Source organism: Hibiscus syriacus, unplaced genomic scaffold, assembly GCF_006381635.1.
Source record: "Hibiscus syriacus cultivar Baekdansim isolate YM2019G1 unplaced genomic scaffold, ASM638163v2 tig00116965_pilon, whole genome shotgun sequence".
NCBI classification, from domain to species: Eukaryota; Viridiplantae; Streptophyta; class Magnoliopsida; order Malvales; family Malvaceae; genus Hibiscus; species Hibiscus syriacus.
The window spans coordinates 5,594,536-5,614,465 of NW_024063490.1; the positions used below are offsets into that span (position 1 = coordinate 5,594,536).

A 19,930-nucleotide genomic window follows, 5' to 3' on the forward strand; every position below is an offset into this window, starting at 1 on the left:
TCCCTTCTTAAGCGACTGTAATTTGTAATGCAAACTTATCCCGACCGTCATTGATCGTTTTGCAAAGAACTACAGTACGGTATGCCAAACAACAACAATTGTTTCTGCTCGAACAAACTAAGGAAATAAGTGTGCACTTACAGCGGACAACAACCAAGAAGCAAACGCAATATCTTGCACCACATATCCGGATATGTGGCTATGCACCGTAGGTAGGACCAGCCTCCGGAGATCGTGGAAGATAGCAGTTTCATTTTCCCAGTCAAAAGACGCTCTAGACAGTGGCTATGCACCGTAAGTAGGACCTGCTGTTTCCACAGGAAGAAGTTCATTTTTTCCGGAAAAATTGTTCACTTTCTTGTTAGTGAATGCTCGAGAATTTCTTGAAGAGAACTCCACCGGCACATCATCGGAATCGACGTTCACGTGGCCCAACTGACTTTGAGACATCTCAATTATGATAATAAACTGTAACAAAAATTGTTCGAATAATAGCGAATCTCAATTATTTATTCAAATAAGACAGATGTTACGGGATACTTGTTGTAAAATTTTGACCAGAAGATGCTCCTATGGTATCTTAAATGCGAAAGAATTATCTAAAAAGTTTATACACGAGATTGATCTTACGAAGTAGATATAATATAATATAAAAAACAATTTTTTTTATTAATTTGGGCTGGACAAGGTACCGTTTAAATATTTTAATCATTTGACATTAATTATACTATTATAGTTTTTTTTTATAATATAGTGATATACTTACGATTGCAAGGCTAGTGTTCTTCAACCTAGGTTGTAAATGAGACGAGACAAATTAAAAGATATTTGAGATTGATTAGATAAAAATTTGATAAATATTCGAATCGAATTAATTCGACTCGAGTTAGAGCTTGACTCAAGTTCTTAATGAGTCGAAATGAACTACTTGATATTTGACTTGAAAAGCTTGCGATCAACTCGAAAATATAATATATTAAGATTTTTTTAAAAAAAATAAATTGTTAATAATATTAACGTTTATGTGTTGATTTTTTTTAAATGTAGTATAAGATTTTCATGTATTTAAGATTCATTTTCGAGTTTGAGTTTAAGACTTCAATCGAGTTAAGTTTAATTTTTTTTTTCATTTCGAGCTTTTACGAGCTTCAATTCATGATTTTAACTTTGATTCGAACATAAAAACTTTTCATTTATGATTTTTTAAATCAAATCAAATTCTATTTTAGAATTTTCAAATCAAATCGAACACGGTAATACTCGTATTTTGCTGGATACTTCAACCTATGTTCACATCGACATGGACGATGCCACGCTAGAATCTACGGTTAAAAAGGAGAGTGATTTTGGTATTATTTGGAAACTATAGGGGTAAAAATGTCATAAGGTAGTCAAAGTGAAACGAGTTTTTCTGGAGGGTACAGCGTTGTAAGAGGACGAGAAACTTAATTTTTTCCTTATTCTTCTGTCCCGCGGTGATGGAGGAATCGCAGGAATTACCGGAGTGTCCGGTCTGCTTGCAAACGTACGACGGCGCGTGCACGATACCGCGTGTGCTCGCGTGTGGCCACACGGTGTGCGAGTCTTGCCTCGTGAACCTCCCCAAGAAACTCCCCGGAGCAATCCGATGCCCCGCCTGTACGGTTCTAGTCAAGTACCCGCCGGAAGGTCCGACGACTCTCCCAAAAAACATCGACCTCCTTAGACTCATCCCCTCCTCTGAAAATCTCCGAAAACCCAACAACAAACCGAAAAATGTCTCCCGTGTCCCTTTCCTCCCCCGATCTTGGTCCGACGAGTTTTACTCCAACTGGAAAAACTACCTCCTCCGTGACGACGCCGTTGAGAGAAACAAAGTGAGTCTTTATCCCGTTGGGTATTTTTCAACTGGTGGGGAGGATGGCTCTGTGTTTAATGCTGGGTATCTCGTTAAAGTTATGGATTGTTTGCGTGAAATGGAAGAGGATGAAAGAGAAGAATTGGGTTTAGTTTTAAGAGCATTTACTAAGCAAAGTTGTAGAATTTGTAGAATTTTGGGTCTGTGGGGTGATCTTGGGGATGGAGTTTTGTATTTAGTAAGTGAGAAGCAGAAATGGGGAAGTTTTTTGGATAAGAACTTGTGTAGTTTTGAAAAAGATGGGGTTTTTAATTTCGCAATGATCGGCATGGAAATATGCGAGGCCGTAGTTTCTTTACATCGAGAAGGGTTGATTGCTGGTTGTTTAAGCTTTGCTTGTCTTCAGTTCGATGATTTTGGGCATATATATATTGATTTGAATGAGGTGTTATTGACTGGAAGGAGAATTCAAGATTTTGTGAATGTTGGTTTTAGTGGTAAAAAGTTTGGTGATGAAGAAATTGGTATGTTGTTTAAAGATTTGTTGAAAAGGGATGTATTTGTTAGCCCTGAGGTGTTGCTTAAGCTTTTAGATAAAAAGGGTATCGGGTTAGAGCGTGGTAGCTCAAGATATTCGATAAGATATAGCTCAGATGCTTGGTGGTTAAGTTGTATTCTGCTTAGGATTGTCAATGGGGAAGTTTTTAGTGATGAGTTGGTTGATTATATGTGCCATATTATTGTGAAAGGAAGTGAGAATAGTGAAATAGATTGTTTGAGTGTCTATACAAGTTTCATGGAGAAAGTGAGTTCTCTGTTCGGAACTAAATTCGGATCCGAATGTGTGCCTTTGCAACAGGTTCTATGTAAATGCTTGGATCTTGATCCCAAGCATCGTTCACTTGTGAGAGATGTATGGAAATGTATTAGAGAGCTAGTTATTAAACCACAATTCGATAAATTGGTGAAATTGCATGGAGCAAGTTATGATGAGAACGGATATCAATGTTTGGTTGTGGGAAAATTGTGTCTGATGTCTGGAGAAAGACCTGTAAAACAGGAAAAAGAGGAGACACAAGGAAATGAAACAAACCGTGCAACGGATATGGTTAACGGTCTCGCTGAGGGAAGCATTAAATCAAAAGATTTGCAAGGCCATCTTGATTGTGTTTCCGGATTAGCTGTAGGAGGTACAATTTCTTCTCCGTCTTCAATATATGCTTTTTCAAGTTCAGTACATTTGACTGCTACCTAAATTTTGTTATAGAAGAAACTGCAAGGCATTGCGGAAAGTTAAATGCATCTTTTTTATTAGTTCTATCTTTATTAATTTTTTAGCATCAAGGCCTAATTGTTTCAGTGCCAAGCAATGGTTAAAGGGGAAATCCCCTTGCTACCGATGAAACCTAAAGGAATATCTCCTGGCCAAATGGTGGAAAAGGTTCTTGTTGTGTTATGGCTTCTGTATTTAGGAATATCATTAACATTACAAGGTTTACTTTTGTTAATGGGGTGGTTAGTTCAAGGCCTGGGTGGCAAGTGTTGATTTTGTTTTTTGATAATTGAAACAGTTTCTTCCATTGCACAATTGCTATGCGCATGATACTTTATGCATCATATCTGGTTAAACTATGTTGTTTACCTTTTCTCTTTTCTTTTTAATGTTAATGCTATGCTTGATCTTCTTTTTCTTCACATACTGTCTTAAATTTTTTGTTCAAAACATATATAGTCTTAAATGATTTTATGAATCTTAGATAATGTAGGAGTTGTATTCAGATTTTCTTTTTTCTGTTCTAGGGGGTTATCTGTTTAGCTCTTCGTTCGATAAATCAGTCAAAGTATGGTCTCTGCAGGTATGCTCTCCGAAATTATCATTTACTCAAGTGGCTCTACTTGTACAATTTAATTCCAAGCATATTAATTTTTGTATGAGTAATTTAATTTGGATTATTGATTCCTTTTTTGAATCAGTTTCGTATGGCATTTAATTGCAGGACTACTCTCATTTGCATACGTTTAGAGGTCACGAGCACAAGGTAATGGCTGTTGTCTGTGTTGATGAAGAACAGCCATTATGCATTAGTGGTGATAGTGGAGGCGGCATATTTTTATGGAGTACTACTACCCCTTTCAGACAAGAACCGCTAAGCAAATGGTACGAGGAAAAGGATTGGCGCTACAGCGGAATTCATGCTTTGGCAGTTTCAGAGAACGGCTATTTATACACAGGAAGTGGAGATAAATTGATTAAAGAATGGTCATTGCAGGTATATTTCTTTAATTTATCATTACATGTGTGCTGCTTATTTATTAACCTTTTGAAATGCTAGATGATGATAATTTGGAGCCTCGCATTCTTTTTCTTTCAGGATGGCACCCTGTCAGGCACTATGACTGGCCATAAATCGGTAGTTTCTTCCATAGCAGTGAGTAATGGAGTTCTTTACAGCGGGAGTTGGGATGGAACTGTTCGATTGTGGAGTCTAAGTGATCATAGTCTTTTGACTGTTTTAGGGGAAGACATGCCGAGAACCGTGTCCACTGTCTTGTCTCTTGCAGCGGACCAGCATACACTTATTGCTACTTACGAAAATGGCTCTGTAAAGGTTCTTGTTCTTCAAACATTTCTCGAGTTTTTCTTCTATTTATTGTATTCTTTCCTGTGCGTTTACATTTTTCATTGAAATGAATTGATGACACACTATCTGAATGATAGCTTATCATTACATGGTATAAACGTTTTTTTTGATAAGGAGGCCTCGTTAAAAACCCCCTTCATGATTAATGGAGCGCCAAAAGGTGCTCCTTAATCAGCGGAAGGAGGAAAAGAGTGCCTCAGAATTCATGGTATAAACTTTGTTTTTTTGAGGTTAATGAATTCCTAGGGCACTCTTTTCCTCCTTCCGCTGATTAAGAAACTATTTTCAAGTTCCGTTAATCATGAAGGGGGTTTTTAGTGAGGCCTACTATTCCTATAAAAAAAATACATAAAGCTTAAAAACAGCCAGAATAAACCCCCTTACAATGAACAACCCGAAAACAAAATAAAAAATTCCCATACATCAACCACCTAATTAGCCAATACCAGCCTTGGCTAAGCCATCTGCTTCAATATTTGCTGTCCTAGCTACCCATCGAATAACACCCTCCAAATCTTTTAACCTATCGGCAATGTCCTTGACAATTGAAACATACACATCTGGACATCTATCAATATTCTTCACCCATTCCACTGCCAAGTTACTACCACTTTCAATATTCAAACGTTTCTTAATACACCCTCGAATAGAATCAAAGAAAGTTAAGCCCTTCTTAATTGCCTTGAGCTCCATCAAAGCAGGCGGACCCGAGCCAGAAGCCTCATAGAAAGCACCTAGCATCGAACCAACCTCTTCTCTTAAGATTCCACCTATTCTACTTTTCTTCCAGTCACCACTGATTGCCGCATCTACATTCATTTTGAGGAAGCCCTTGGGAGGAGGGGACCAAGGCCACTGAGTGACAATCAGAGATCTGAAAGACAAACATAAATCCCCAAGGGATGGATCACTGATGAGAGAATCCTTAGGAATAGAAACCTCATTGAACTTAGCTAAGAACCAAGAAGTAAGCCTAAATCTTGCCGTGAAAAATAAATCGACCTGGTCTAACACTCCCCCTTCAAACACAATGACATTCCTGAATTTCCAAATTGTCCATAGAACGACACCCGGAATAAAGGGCCAAATAAAGGAATTAGACACCAAATCTTCCCAAGCTAAAAGAAAACTTTGAGCATTTTCATGAAAAACCGAAGTGATTCTCCAAAACTTCAGGAACCTATTCCATAAAGTCCACGCGACAGAGCAGGAGAAGAATAAATGTGAGGAAGATTCCTCCTCCGACTTGCATAATGGGCATAAAACATCCACAATTCCTGAAACCCCTCTCTTAATTAATTCTGTCTTTACTGCCAATTTCTGAAGCACAACCTGCCACATAAAAGATTCCACTCTTGGAGGCACCAATCCCCTCCAAAGGATGTTCTTCCAAAATGGAACAGCCTCCGAACCAGAAGAGCACGACTTAAAACACGAGTTGACTGAGTAGACACCTACCCCATTACCTCTCCATATCAGTCCATCTCTCGACATTTCCGATAGACTAAATTTAGAGATGATAGACAACAAATCTTGCAATGGTATAAACTTGCAATGTCATGTTGCTATTAGCTTCTCCTGTCCATTTGAAAAGGCCGGATGCCAATAAGCTGTTCTTTTCACCCCCCTCCTTTTATTCTCTCGAGTTTGGTATTTAGATCATTTCCATTCTTCATGCTTCTTTCCAGATTTGGAGGGACGATGTGCTTCGGAAATCAATGCAAATACATAATGGTGCCATTTTCACTGTTAGCTTGGACGGGAAATGGCTTTTTACAGGAAGTTGGGACCGAACCATCAAGGCACAGGTTTGAACACAGGCTTACTAATTAGTCTTTGTTTGCCTGAGAAGTAGGCTCTGCTAAGATGGAGAAACCGTTAAACACACTTTATTCTAAAATTCTATCCATTTGTAGGAGCATTTTTCCTATGCCATTCGTATAACTGATTTGCAGGAACTAGCCGGAGACGATGTTGAAGTAGATGTTCGACAGATTGGATCAATTCCTTGTGATTCTGTCATAACCGCTTTATCATACTCCGAGGGGAAGCTTTTTGTCGGGTTTGGTGATCGGACCGTTAAGGTATGTTCCTTTTATGTCATTTCTCATGATAACAATCCAATTTGTATTTTACACAAATAATCACTTTATTCTTTTCAAGCCTGGCATTTGTTATGGTTGCTATCACCTGCACTTCTTTTCCATTTTTTGAACCATAACAGTTCTTTATTTCGATCCTTTCAATTCGACAGACTTCCGCATTTCTGTTTCTAGGCTTTTAGACCTATGCATGTAGATGATAACCAACAACAGGAGATGAAAATTGCTCGTGGTTATTGTTTGTTTTTCGGTTTTATTTTCAGTTTCATACAAGCCATGGATGAAATGCTGAATCAGTTAACACTGATCTCAACTTGCAGGTATACTATCATGGGAGGTGATCAAGGTTTCTCGTCACCCTGACTGTTTTGTGTCTGGGATTTAGCTGTTAGCAAACCTTGTAAACTGGGTTCCGATAGACGACGGTGCGGATGACCTTTGTACAGAAAATTACACCAATACATGTATACAGTGGGCAGCTCATGTTGAAGTTCTTCTCTAGCCAAGTAAAATGACAGTAAATATATGGACTATGTTAACCGGATTCTGGAGTGAATACCATATATCGGTACATGTCAAACACGTATGCTAAATACCAATATTTTAAGAAAAATAAACACTTCAGGTAATGTGTCTAATTTGAGTCATTTAAATACAATATATATATATATATATATATATATATATATATATTACTTTTTCATCAATAAAATGATAGGATAACTAATATTGTCATCTTGTTAGATGGTATTAATTATTAAATAAAAAACATATACTGATCGTGAATTAACTGATGATTTATAAATATATAATTTTTCTTATAAATTAAAACAAAAATTCATCTAAAAAAATAAATATACAAAAGAAATTAAATTTCTTAATAGTACCCATCAAATTATTTAGAGATCATTTTTCTAAAATATAATCTACGAGATCATTTTTTTGTGTACAAAAAAGTTTCGGTCAAGGGTGGTTTTTTAGTCCAGAGTCAGAGCATACTTAAGACCTAATTAATATTTACATAGGAATTTATAGATTGTCCACCAAGAGTGACGGTAGTAAGATTTAAACTTAGTCTTATAAGCTCAAATTTATGAATCCAACTGCTCTTGTAACGAGATCATCATATTAACTAGCATATATTCAGTACATTTATAATATTAATATAAATATTATTTGAGTAACCATGAGTTATAACTTTTAAGTTCACAAATCATTTAAATTAAATAGATTCAAAATACTTTTAAATAACAAAATATATTTTTAAATAAACTTTATCATTAAAAATAGAAAGCGGAAAACATAGACCAGAAAACCAACTCTATGAAAGAAGAATCAGTTTTCTCCACTTCTAAACTACGAAAAGAAATAAAATAAAGAAATGGAACTATGGTATATAAATCTAAATTTAGGGTTTGTTTGTTTTACGTAAAACGTTTTCAAGAAAATATTTTTTTTTATTTTTCAGTGTTTGGTTGGAGAAAAATTAGTTGGTCAACGTAAAATATTTTACTGGTCAACAAAATTTCTTTTGAGTTTTCTGGATAACGACTTACGGTCTCATTTTCCCTAAGTCATTTTTCGAACTTTTCACTTCAAATAATAAATACTTAAAATAATTTTATTTTATGAATTTAATATTAATAAAGTATTTTAATATCATTTTAATCAAAATATTAATTATTAAAATATTTAAAATATATTTATTAATATTTCGAATAATATAATATAATATTATATTTTTAATATTATAATAAAATAATCAATTATTATAATAATATAAGATATTATATTTTTTATTTTAATAATATATAGTAAATTATTATTAAAATTTATATTATTTATTAATTTCATAGAAATAATATTATTAAATTATTAACAATGAATAATATTATTTATATATTTAATATTAATATAATAATCTAATAATATTTTAATAAATATATGTAAAATATACTAATTAATATTTTTAAAATATAATATAAACACTATTACTTTAATAAATAATTAATATAATTTATAATATTTTTATTTCAATAAAATATAACAATATTAATATTTTTATTAATAAAATTATAAAAATAATATTTTAATAATAAATAAATTATTTTAATATTTTAAAAATAATAATATTAAGTTTTATGATAAATAGTAGTATTTATTGTATTAAATATTTGTAATAAATAATTTTTAAAAAAATTCATCAACTAGTGGAAAAAGAGTTTAAACAACATCTTCCAAACATCGTAAAACGTTTTCCAAATTTTTTTTTTCAAAAAATGTAATTCATTTTTTGGAAAACGTTTTCAGTGAAACAAACGGATCCTAAGGATATGAATCCATATGTTTTCCTCTTGTCCCAGTTGGTTAAGTCTTTGTCAATTAAATAGATAATGGTTAAACTGATGGGTTCAATAATAGTATAAATACATATATAAAATCTTGCACTTTAAGAATTTCTTTACAAATTATAAATGAAATGATAATTGATTTATATATAAAAGTTTCATGTTCGATTAAATAATGATGTATAATTATTTTATTTATAAAAAATTAGAAATATTTATAAAAATATTAATTATTATTTAAAAATTATTTGGTACCAATTAACCGTGACATAATTCAAATAATTCTTTATTTCAAATGAAAATAGTTCTGTTGTTAAAAAATTTGGAACTTATTTAATACAAATTAAAATTTTGTTTAATGGGAAATTAAATATGGGTGTAATAAAAAAATAAAAATTTAAATCAATAAAAGTTACAAACTTTTTATCATTAAAATCATAAAATTAGCAGCAATTAATTGATTTAATAAGATGAAATATTAAATCTCCTAAGTATAGTCAGAGATATGAATCTTAACATTATAAAAAAATTAGATAGAAAAGATATCCTCGTAAATTACTACAATACTTGATCGGAATTAATCCGACAATTGATCATATATAGGTGGTTAAAATAACTAAAATTGTTCAAACTGAAAGAACCCTATGCCTAGAAAATTATACTTGCCGTACAAACCTTTCGCTATCTCCTATTCAGCACGAGTTATTGAAGAACATTTATTTACAAAAATGGAACTCACAATGTAAAACATAAAAACTAAAAACCTGAGAATCAAGTGTTTATGGTGTTAGCTTTAGTGCTCGGAACTTACAGCGGTTGTCGGAACCTTTAATTTCAAAGGAAGATTCATCGCTGTTTGACGGACTTGTGCTGGTCATTGATGCCCTGTTGCGGAGCTAACTTTTCGGGCGGAAATGAGATTCATCCAACTCATGCATTTCCGGCTTCCTTTTTACCTTTTTCTTTGGCAGTGAGGCATCCGCCATCTTGATTTCATCATCCATGGCACTGCTTGAGATACCCTTTAACTTATCCTGCTTTAGTCCGTCGAAACTGGAATAATTTGTCGAGGGACTCGTAACCCAGAGGGCAGCTGCTGTTATGTTTGAAAGTGACTTGTTAGTTGAAAGTAAAGCTTGAGTACCGGGATCACTAGCCGACCTCTCCTGCGTGTGCTGTGACTGTGCACTTGAGGCAGACTCCACTCGAGCGCTCTCCTCCACCCCTGGTTCCAATGCCTTTTTCCTCTTGATTTGCTCTTGATCCTTTTAAATATGATAAAGAACACAAATAAGCAAGCATCAATCAACCTGATGAGAATAAATCGGAGATCAATTGAAAAATGGCAATCAAAACTTCTGGTTCATCTGAAGCTGAAACACTAAGAATAATTGCAAATGTGGGCTAGGTTGAGCTAAATGTTTGGAAAAGAAAGATTTTCAATAGCCAAGCCTAAACTCTGAAGCTAAAATTTTTGGAGATGGATTGCATTCAGTCTGCATAAGACTTGCCACTTGATTTGAAAACATATAAACATCGGTAAAATGTGGTATTACAACAATGGCGAAATGCTGAGAAGAGTACATACCTTACATCTATTGTACCTTGCTCTCCGTCTTTCCTTTGCCCTACAAATTGAACGCTTAATCTCATGGTTGTCCATCATACCATTTGGCCACAGTTGTGCAAGCTGTTCAAAGATGTACTCCGAATGTAAGATGATATAATATATCAGACAATGTAGAACCATAACCAAGCATAAAGAACAATAACCAATAGCTTTATCACCAACAAACTAAAAGCAAAAGGAAAATGATCAAATCAAATAACAAGATATCCATTTAAGGTTAACACAGGAAATGTGTTGAAGAACTTCACAAGATTGATTCAAATTATTTGAAAAAGAACAATAGTGACTATGTAGGATAAAATCTATGAATTCTGTTGAGCAACAAGAAATTGAAGGCATCTTTTAGGTATGCGATCGAAGGGGAAGATGGTGTAGTCGTTCAAGTGAAGGGTACAAAAGAAAAAAAAGGGAAATAGGGAAAGAAAGAAGAATAAGAATTCATTACGAATTTTGTCTTTCATTATGAATTGAAGGCATCTTTTACAAGTTTGTAGAGAAATAATTGATTAGTGCCTGACCTCTACATATAGCTTTCTGATTTGTGGACCAGCATCTTCATCTAATCCCTGCAGCAAATAAACGATAGAAAAGTGAAGATAAGATTCATTACGAATAATATTTTCCCAACAAAGATGAATTTGTAAATATGGGACATGCGATTACATCAACATAGAGGTCATAAAGTTCACAAATCTCGTTCTCCAATGGTGCGTCCATGCTAATTTTTTTTCTAAAAACTCTTTCTTCAGAACCAATTTCTTGAAAATCATCTGAAGCTCTGGATTGCTGTTCCAACATCTGGGGAAAAAATGCATTTTTTCATAAAAAAATATACCAACTTCCATCGATAATATAGAGAAGAATAGTCATGGAATCTACAATGAAGTATCTAACGAAAATTCACATGGAAATAAGGATACAAAATGAAGTACAATAGCATAGGGTGAGAATGTGGGTAATGTTGCAGGCTCTATGTGGAACAGTGTAGAGAATTCTTTTTTCTGCTTTTGATCTTAAGCAAAGCTGAGTAAAAGCTATATTTCATCACAGTGAGGAGGCAAAAAGATAAAGGATTGTTGAATTAGGAAAAACTAAGAGAAAGTAAAAAAAAAACAGAATAACAAGGGGTGAGGGGGGGTGAGAGAGTAAAAAAAACCTTTGTCTCAAAAGAAGGAAGTCTCGCTTTTATCATCTCAGTGACTTCCTTCTTGATCTGTTGAAATCTAGCAGCTTTTTCTTGCTTTGCTGTTGGTGACACATCCATATTAATCATGATTTTGAGGTTCCTCTGCACCCAAAATATTGTCCCAAATTCGTAAATGAGTAATTGAGAAAGATGGCACAAATTGATTTAACAAATATATTGGAAATGAATATTGAGAACAAAAAAGAGCTCTAATCTTTCATAAACAAAACATATTAGAAAAGTAATGCACAAAATGTTTACACAGTCCCTGTTCATTAATTCTTTTACTAGTGCTGCATTTCAAAGCATGGGAACTCTTCCAAAAGCCAGAAAACTTCGTCATATATTTGATAGTCTCTCAAGCAGTATTGTACTATTGTTCTAAAATAGGATCCGTACAGAACTTGGATTCTAACCACAAACAAAAACTGCATGATTCAAGAACCAAAATATATGCACAAACATTACAGAGCCACCATAATTGCAGTTCCAAAGGTCACAAGTGGTCCAATACAAGGAAAAGTTTCTTCACCGAAACAAAAGAAACTACATTGCATGAATTAAAAGCAAAAGCTATGTCAGTAGAAAGGGAAATTTAACAGAAAATATTCTAGATTTGAGTGTTATTGGTATGTTGACATGCAACAAATGATAATATTCCAAGCCCTTTATGAATTTGATTAAGCGCAAAATTCTGTGTCTGAAAAATTGTAGGTGTCTGATACCTTAAGGGTTCTTAGCTGTATTAAATGACCAAGGATGCTCATCAGGCGATTCAGTAACTCCTTGGAAACTTTCCCCTGGCTTGCCTGCCAAAAATATTAAAATGAAATTGGTAAAACTTAAATCTGTCCTGAAGGCATCATGCCTTTGGAAAAATTGACAATCTGAAAATGAGTTACTTTGCAGGCCATAACAATGTGAATAACAGTTCCATACCGCTAATCTAGCAACTTTAGAAAGCTTGAGCTTTATTTCTTTAGGCAATCTCCTCTTAATCGCATCAGCCTCTTGATTTTCCACAGAAGGCGGCCTAGCTGTGAAATTTTAGACAGGAAGGAAAAACAATATTACTTTAGAAGGAATTATTCATTGTTATATTGTACAAGACTCGTATACACTTACATTCTGCAACTATCTTCTCAAGCTCTCTAATGGCCTTTTCAAGAACGGAACTTTTGGGCCTGAGAGTAGAACCATCCTTTTTCACCATATTTGAATATTTCTGCAAGGCATAGAGCACATAAAGCCAAGTTCAATATGAAAACGTTAATATCTAATGCAAAACTAGTTTCTCAAATCTGTCTGATGGAAAATAATTTGGACAAAGCATGTAGCTTCTACTTCGGTTTCTTGCAAAACACACAGATGTGCACTCACTCACAAAGAGAAGTTTAAGGCATCTCTGAACGTCCCATGGTGTTTCCAGTAGTCCACACACATTAAAATGAAATTTGAGGGACTAGAACAAATTAACTCAGAACTGTTTCTATTGTCTCTGTATCTATGGCTAATATATTTCAATTGAATAGATCTCATGTAGTCTATATTAGAGCTTTCTATTACTGTAGTACATACACACAAAGCCAATGGAAAGATTGAGAAATGGAACAAATGATTAAAATAGAAGTTTAAGATTAAAGAGAATAACTTACTGCTGTACGCATAGCATGTATGCCATCAGAAACATTAATGTCTGGCAATTCATGAATGCCATTGTTTTCTCTTGTTCTAACTGATTGTTCAAGCTTATCAACATTGCTGCTTAGTTTTCCATGTTGAGGTTTGGATTGAGTGAGCGCACTTTTATCATGGTATTTCTTATGCAAAACATCAGAGGATCCAGTTGCATCTTTCAAGTTGTTACCAACAACACTTCCTGACTGCAGAAATCCCATCTTTGAGCTTTCAATATCCATGACATCAACCAAAGGTACAGACGTTCTACCATTTGGATCATTCAAATATGAAGAAGTATCCAATGCTAGTCTTGTCTCAGAAGATTTCTTTTTGGAAGGAACACCAGAGACTGATGATTGATTCTGACCTTTTACATCCCTGTATTGTTCATCTAATGCAGTCAAATTCTGAGGAGATTTAGAATTATTCTTTACAGGAGATGGCTCAGCCCTCCCTGACATCATCTTTGCTGCCTTCACATGTTTATTTGACAAATGACCATCATGGCTCTCATTGGGAAGTTTTGCAGCATCTTTTCTTTGCCTTTTCTTGGGCTGTTGGTTAGTTACTACAGGAGGTTCATTTCTTGTAAAAAGTAAGGAAAAGAAACAAAAGAAATCAGGGAAGGAAACTTAGAAGAAATCCACTAAGAATGAACTTTCAAAAGTAAAAGGCTAGAATTTGGTAAGGTAAAATAGCGCTTCACCTATATTGCAATTATAGAGAAACAAAATAAATATGATATAAAAGGGGCAAGGGGTCCTTGACAACGACTAAAATGGTAACAATCATGATATCAGGAACCAAAGTTGAAAACCTAACTGTGAATCCCATTTTATTTTGATCTTCAGCCCAAATTTCTGCCTATTTAAGAGAAAATAATTCATTAAATAACCTAACATTAACCAATAAGAGATGTATGATGTATGGTTGTTCCAGGTATGCCATAGGATGCATATTTATAGGAATCTAAACAGGATAATTACTAAAGGTATCACCAATCAGTGAAGAAGATGCCGAACGAAAACAGTTAAAAGAAACTCACATTCTTTCCAACTTTTCCCTATTAACAAAGAACCCATCATGTTTCATAGCTGAATTATCGACTTCAAAATACTCATCCTGCATAACGACCAACAAATCAAAGTTATACACCAATAAAAATAAATTCCGCTCTCGTTGTTATGATAAGAATAGCACAAACTACAGTTGCGTGAAACCAATAAGACGGACTAAAAATAGAAGTAACAGTTACCAGCTCTGCATCATCGATAAAAGAGTCTTCTGTATCATACTGATCATCGTCTGGAGTTTCATCCAGTTCTTCCTCATCACTGCTATCTTTACCCTGGAAAAGAATTTCACATTAAAATATTAAAAGTGCAACTCACAATTCTAGAAAACACAATAGAACATGTAAATACCATATAAAGACGTTCAATCTTCTCAATAACAGCACTGAAACGATTTGGGGGTGGCTCATCTTTCGCTTGTTGTTCAGTTGTTTGTCCCTGAATAATGTCAAACATGATTAAGAAGAGGTAAAAAGGGACAAAAAAGCAATTACCAGATTTTCTTCCAGTTTCCCATACTTTTCTAGGCAGGCAAGCAATACTAAAAGCAATTACCAGGTTTTTTTCCAGTTTCCAATGATTTCTAGGCAGACAAGCAATACAATCGCATTCAAATATACCATAAAATTCAAGCACAATTTATTAAATAATTTACCACAAAACTACTAAGTCAAATTTAGAGTAATGATGCCTGTTACGAACATAAAAAATAAAGAAAATAAATTTGAAAGTAAAAATTGAGGTTGAAATAGGCGACTCTTACAGGAGCGACGCGAGAATGGAGGTTAGGGTGGGCATTCGGAGGCGGCTCAGGTGCTGGCGCCGCCACCAGAGATGCAGTAGCGGGAGCGGGAGAAGATCCATGGGCTCGGTTGGCGTCTTTGGCAAGCTTCCTCCACGAAACTAACGTTGTCTCTCCTGGCCGGAGCTCAACCGTGAAAACCTGGCGATCACCAGTTTTCACCACCCTCGCCGCCACCGCCAACGGCACAATTATCTTCCATCAAGAATTTCGGGTCGGGTAAAATTTAACGGGTTTATTTATTTGGGAGCAGAGACGCTGGCCTAGTTTAAGATTGCTCACATTGCATTCGAATTCGTAATATTAACAGGTAGGTTCGGAACTTGACCGAGTCTAAGGTGAAAAATCACTTATCCGAGCCGACCATGTTTACATATTTATATATAAATAAAAGATTTTAAATATTTTATTTTTAATGTTAAAGTATATTATTTAATTATTAAAAATATAATAAATTATTATGATTATATTATTATTTTAATAATTTTAAAAATGATAAATGATTATAAATATATTATTATAAAATATATTAAATTCAATTGTTTTAAAATATTAATATATTTGGATTGGGTTGAGGTTTTAGTTTAAAAATTGAGACAGGTTCGAGAGAGGAAAAAAGAAAAAAATTATCGGGACGGGACGAAACCAGATATAAACAATAGATTTTTGGGTCGAGGTTAGAGCGATCGAAAAACTAGGTCGCCTCGTAACGTGCCCATCCCTGATTCCTCCTAAAAAAATCATGGGTAATATATATATATAATCCTTCAATTATGTAGTACATTTATTCAATGCGGATTCAGAAATTTAAAAATAGGAATAAAAAATAAATATTATAATATTCATTAAGAAAAATGTTACGTAATATAAAATAACAATCCATTCAAAAAGCACAAAAAAATATTAATTCTAAAAATAATTACAATTGTTTTCGACGACTTTTCATTCCTTGAAATCGTTTCATGATTTATTTATCAACAATTTAGAGAAAAACATCTCTTTCTATATAAGTAACCAAATAATCATTTAGAAATTGACCACCAATACTATTTTGATGCCATTAAGCTCACCCTTCATATTACTAGCTCAATCATACTCTTACCCACGAACTCTTGAAAAAGTCAAAGAATGCTTATTAAGCAAAGAAAAGATAGCTTATTTAAGAGACAAAGTTGTGGTATCTCCAACGTGAACGATTCCAAGAAACCATTCCTTTATCATTTCCTTTTTATCAACATAACTCACACACAAAGTCATTTGTTTTTTTTTTAGATACATCACCAGTATTCCAAAATAATCTTTACCAAGATCTTCTTCAATTACCTTAGTAGTTTCTTTTGCACAACAATTAGTAAGTTCTTTTTGGATTGAAGGTGCAATCATTTGATTGTTTTAGGTGCATTTTTCATAACAACATTCCTTACATCATCATTCTTTTCTGGAATCCAATTCAAAAGTTCAAGGAAGTTTCCTTTGTTATTTGGTTCATCACATTCATCGTGACCAAGAAATGTCAATCCTTGAAGCAAAAGAAATCTCAAACGGATTCGGTAGTCACTTTTAAATTACTTAGTTTGTTGGTTTAAAGAAACTTTGAATGATGACTTAAAGTTCTTTAAATTCATAAACTTTTGAAAAGTTTGATTATGAGCACTATTAATTCCACCAAACATGTTTTCTAAACTGAGTTGGCCTATTCCAACCTCTAAACCCATTAACAAAATATGCATCCCCTCTTGTAGTTTTAGTAGTTTCGTTCTTAAACAAGTAACAAACAAAACAAAATGCATCATTTTTTGAAACACTGTACTCAAGCCAAGAATACTTCTTAAATCAAGATTTATTAAAGCGACGTAATATACCGCCCCCAAAGCCCGTTCGAGGAAATTTGTGCTTCTTTGGTTGACAAGCACCAATTTGTATGTATTCTTTCCTCACTGCTTCTCGATCTATGAGATGATAGTTCACAATTTTTTCTTTTAACTGGATCGTGTGGCATAGAACTAGCATCAACTTGACTCCATCTCCCTTGATGAAAATATTGTACTATCATCATGTGCAATACATGTTGATCCCACCTCATATTATGCAAAGAAAAAAGAAAATTCTTGTTCGGATTGAGTTGTTGAAGGTTGAGTTGGTGATGAGACGTAAGTCTGAACTTAGGAAAAACTTGCATCATTTGTTAAGACTTTTGAACAAACCAATCCAAATTTCCATTCTTCTTTCGTAAAGGGTTAATTTTATCACCATTCATCTTCTCACCATTGTAATTACAAAATTTAAAAATTACAATAATTATTAATTGGAATTCACAAATTAATAATTTAATAGTAATATTTGTTATCCAAGAAGTAAAATCCTAATTACTAAGTAAATATTTTAATTGCTTCAACTTTTCAATTAAAATATCCAAAATGCTTCAACTTAAACTATATAAATTTAACATAAAATTGTTTCTTATTCCAAAAAATTTATATTCATAATTTTATATATTTCAATTTAACATTAAAATATTCTTCACAAAATATTCGTAATTTTAACTCACAAAATCACTTAAATCTATTAAATTGAAAATTTTAAATTTAATCTTTTAACTTTAACTCACTAAAATTTAAAAATAAATTTTAAAAATTTAAAAATAAATTTTAAACATTTAAATTTATAAGTAAATAACCTAAGGAAATAGAAGGAACAACACTTTGTAAGCAGTTTGGCCGGAGAAATTCATCGAAAAATCCTGGTTGATTGGCGTACAACAACTAGTTTGGTAATAAAGAAAGGAATAACAACATTTGTGTGTGAAAAATAAAATAGATGAATGAGAAATAACGAAGCAAATGGAAAAGCAACGATATATTAAAGAAAGGGATTGTACTATTGTAGTTAGGGATGGACATGGATCCCGAATCTGAAGGGTTTTGATTTGACTCGATTCGATTTGATTGGGTTGGATTTTAAAAAAATGGGGTTCGGGTCGGGTTGAGTTTTTTTTAATATGATGTTCGGGTTGGGTCGAGTTCAGGTTTAGAGTGAAAAATATCCGACCCGACCCGAAACAAATATATAATTTTACCTTATATATTTAGGAATAATTATAATAATACCCTCTATATATTATTTTTTTTTCAATTAAGTCATTGTTTTTATTGAATAAAAATAATTTTTTATTTTTTCGGGTCGAATTTTAAGTTATATATCTAGTCGGGTTCGGGTAGGGTGAAAATTTGTTTTGGTCAGATCGGATCGGGTCTTGGGTGGATGACTCTTTGTTTTCGGGTCAGGTGGACCAAAAACCCGACCCATACCTATCCCTAATTATAGTAACAATTTTTTTTTGTTATTTTAATTAATATTTTAAATATTAAATAAAAATAGGTTTAACTTATCATTTAATTTATCTAACAGGAGGCCCAATAATATATATTCCAAGAAAATTTAACTTAACAGTTTTCCAAGAAAAATAGGTTTGCAACTACTACCTAATGAGCTTTAAAGATCTGTCGTTGCGTATATTGAATATCTTAACTATAAAATAATCGAATAATTTAAAATTTAACTTTCATCTTTTTTTATAAATTTAAAAAATAACTCTCAACATTTTTCATAAATAAATAATGTCAAAATTAAACTTTAATATTTATTAAAATAATCATTTTTATTTTTATTTTTTAAAATGTTTTCTTATAATGTTTTAATTTTTGATCAAAATGCTCTCTGTTGGATAGAAACCGTTAATTAATTAACAATCAACAATATTATTGACCTGATATTTTACATGTATTTAATTGTTGACATCATTATATGTTATCACTTTAGTAATATGACACATATCACATTATCACATGTAATAATGTGGTATATGTCATGTCATCATGTTAAGTGATGTGATATAAATATTATCATCATTTTAAGTGATGTGACACATGTCATATCATTATATTAGATGATGTAGTATGTATCATGTCATCATCTTAAGTGACAGATCAATAATTTAGTATATATATCACACCAATCAGGTGCATTGACTATTAGTCAACTGATAATTTTCATCTAATATTATTTATTTTGATAAAAAATTAAAACATTAAGGATTAAAGTGTTAAAAAAAATATGAATTAAAGTATCCATTTTAATAAATATTAGAGTAATTTTGATATTATACTTTTAACAAAATAACCACCAATTTAACCATCAACTCCTAAAATTAAGATGTGTAATAAAACTAATATAATAATAAATTTAATCATCACCTTCTTTTAATTTAATTTTAATTTTATTAAAAATTAACTCTCAACGTCCATGCCCATCCCTATTTACGCATACCTTATGAACTTAAGACATCCGTCGCCATCTTATTTTAGTATTGTAAATCAAGGAAGAACTTATCACAAGTCTTAAACAAATAATTGTATAAAGCAAACATAGAAATTAAACTAACCTCAAAATTAAGCTTTAAAATACAAAATTAAACAATACGAGCTAAAAAATCTCGATGGGAAAAATTTATCTTATTCCTTAAAGTCTTGAACTCTTTAAACACATGACACCTTATATTTACCCTAAATTAATAAAAAAAACACAAAATTAAACCTTCAAGGTTTCAATATATGAGTTTTCATTTTCCTTT

The 19,930-nt window shown here is 32.8% G+C and overlaps 2 protein-coding genes across 2 annotated transcripts; one reads left to right on the top strand and one right to left on the bottom strand.

The window, feature by feature from the left end:
* The first annotated feature begins 1,463 nt into the window (after positions 1 to 1,463).
* On the top strand, positions 1,464 to 7,127 carry LOC120191107. The gene is made up of 7 exons (XM_039194103.1): positions 1,464 to 3,027; positions 3,638 to 3,693; positions 3,835 to 4,107; positions 4,210 to 4,446; positions 6,168 to 6,287; positions 6,435 to 6,563; positions 6,902 to 7,127. The coding sequence occupies exons 1-7, from the start codon at positions 1,479 to 1,481 to the stop codon at positions 6,920 to 6,922; spliced, it is 2,385 nt and encodes a 794-aa protein (XP_039050034.1). The 5' UTR covers positions 1,464 to 1,478; the 3' UTR covers positions 6,923 to 7,127.
* Positions 7,128 to 9,527: 2,400 nt separating this feature from the next.
* On the bottom strand, positions 9,528 to 16,683 carry LOC120191139 (ubinuclein-1-like). Its single transcript, XM_039194130.1, has 14 exons — positions 16,624 to 16,683; positions 15,262 to 15,495; positions 14,850 to 14,936; positions 14,681 to 14,773; positions 14,471 to 14,547; positions 13,401 to 14,010; positions 12,871 to 12,970; positions 12,685 to 12,782; positions 12,471 to 12,554; positions 11,716 to 11,847; positions 11,223 to 11,357; positions 11,078 to 11,125; positions 10,518 to 10,619; positions 9,528 to 10,194 (listed from the first exon to the last, which is right to left on the bottom strand). The coding sequence occupies exons 1-14, from the start codon at positions 16,681 to 16,683 to the stop codon at positions 9,826 to 9,828; spliced, it is 2,229 nt and encodes a 742-aa protein (XP_039050061.1). The 3' UTR covers positions 9,528 to 9,825.
* Between the last annotated feature and the right edge of the window lie 3,247 nt (positions 16,684 to 19,930).

What these genes read in the sequence shown, in the direction of transcription:
- LOC120191107 (XM_039194103.1), top strand. Translation starts at nt 1,479, where the DNA reads ATGGAGGAATCGCAGGAATTACCGGAGTGTCCGGTCTGCTTGCAAACG. An exon ending in TCAAAGTATGGTCTCTGCAG is followed by an intron (nt 3,694 to 3,834) that starts GTATGCTCTCCG and finishes ATTTAATTGCAG; the next exon opens with GACTACTCTCATTTGCATAC. An exon ending in ACCGAACCATCAAGGCACAG is followed by an intron (nt 6,288 to 6,434) that starts GTTTGAACACAG and finishes ACTGATTTGCAG; the next exon opens with GAACTAGCCGGAGACGATGT.
- LOC120191139 (XM_039194130.1), bottom strand. Translation starts at nt 16,683, where the DNA reads ATGATTGCACCTTCAATCCAAAAAGAACTTACTAATTGTTGTGCAAAA. An exon ending in GTGCAAAAGAAACTACTAAG is followed by an intron (nt 15,496 to 16,623) that starts GTAATTGAAGAA and finishes TCTTGATGGAAG; the next exon opens with ATAATTGTGCCGTTGGCGGT. An exon ending in CTAAAGTTGCTAGATTAGCG is followed by an intron (nt 12,555 to 12,684) that starts GTATGGAACTGT and finishes TATTTTTGGCAG; the next exon opens with GCAAGCCAGGGGAAAGTTTC.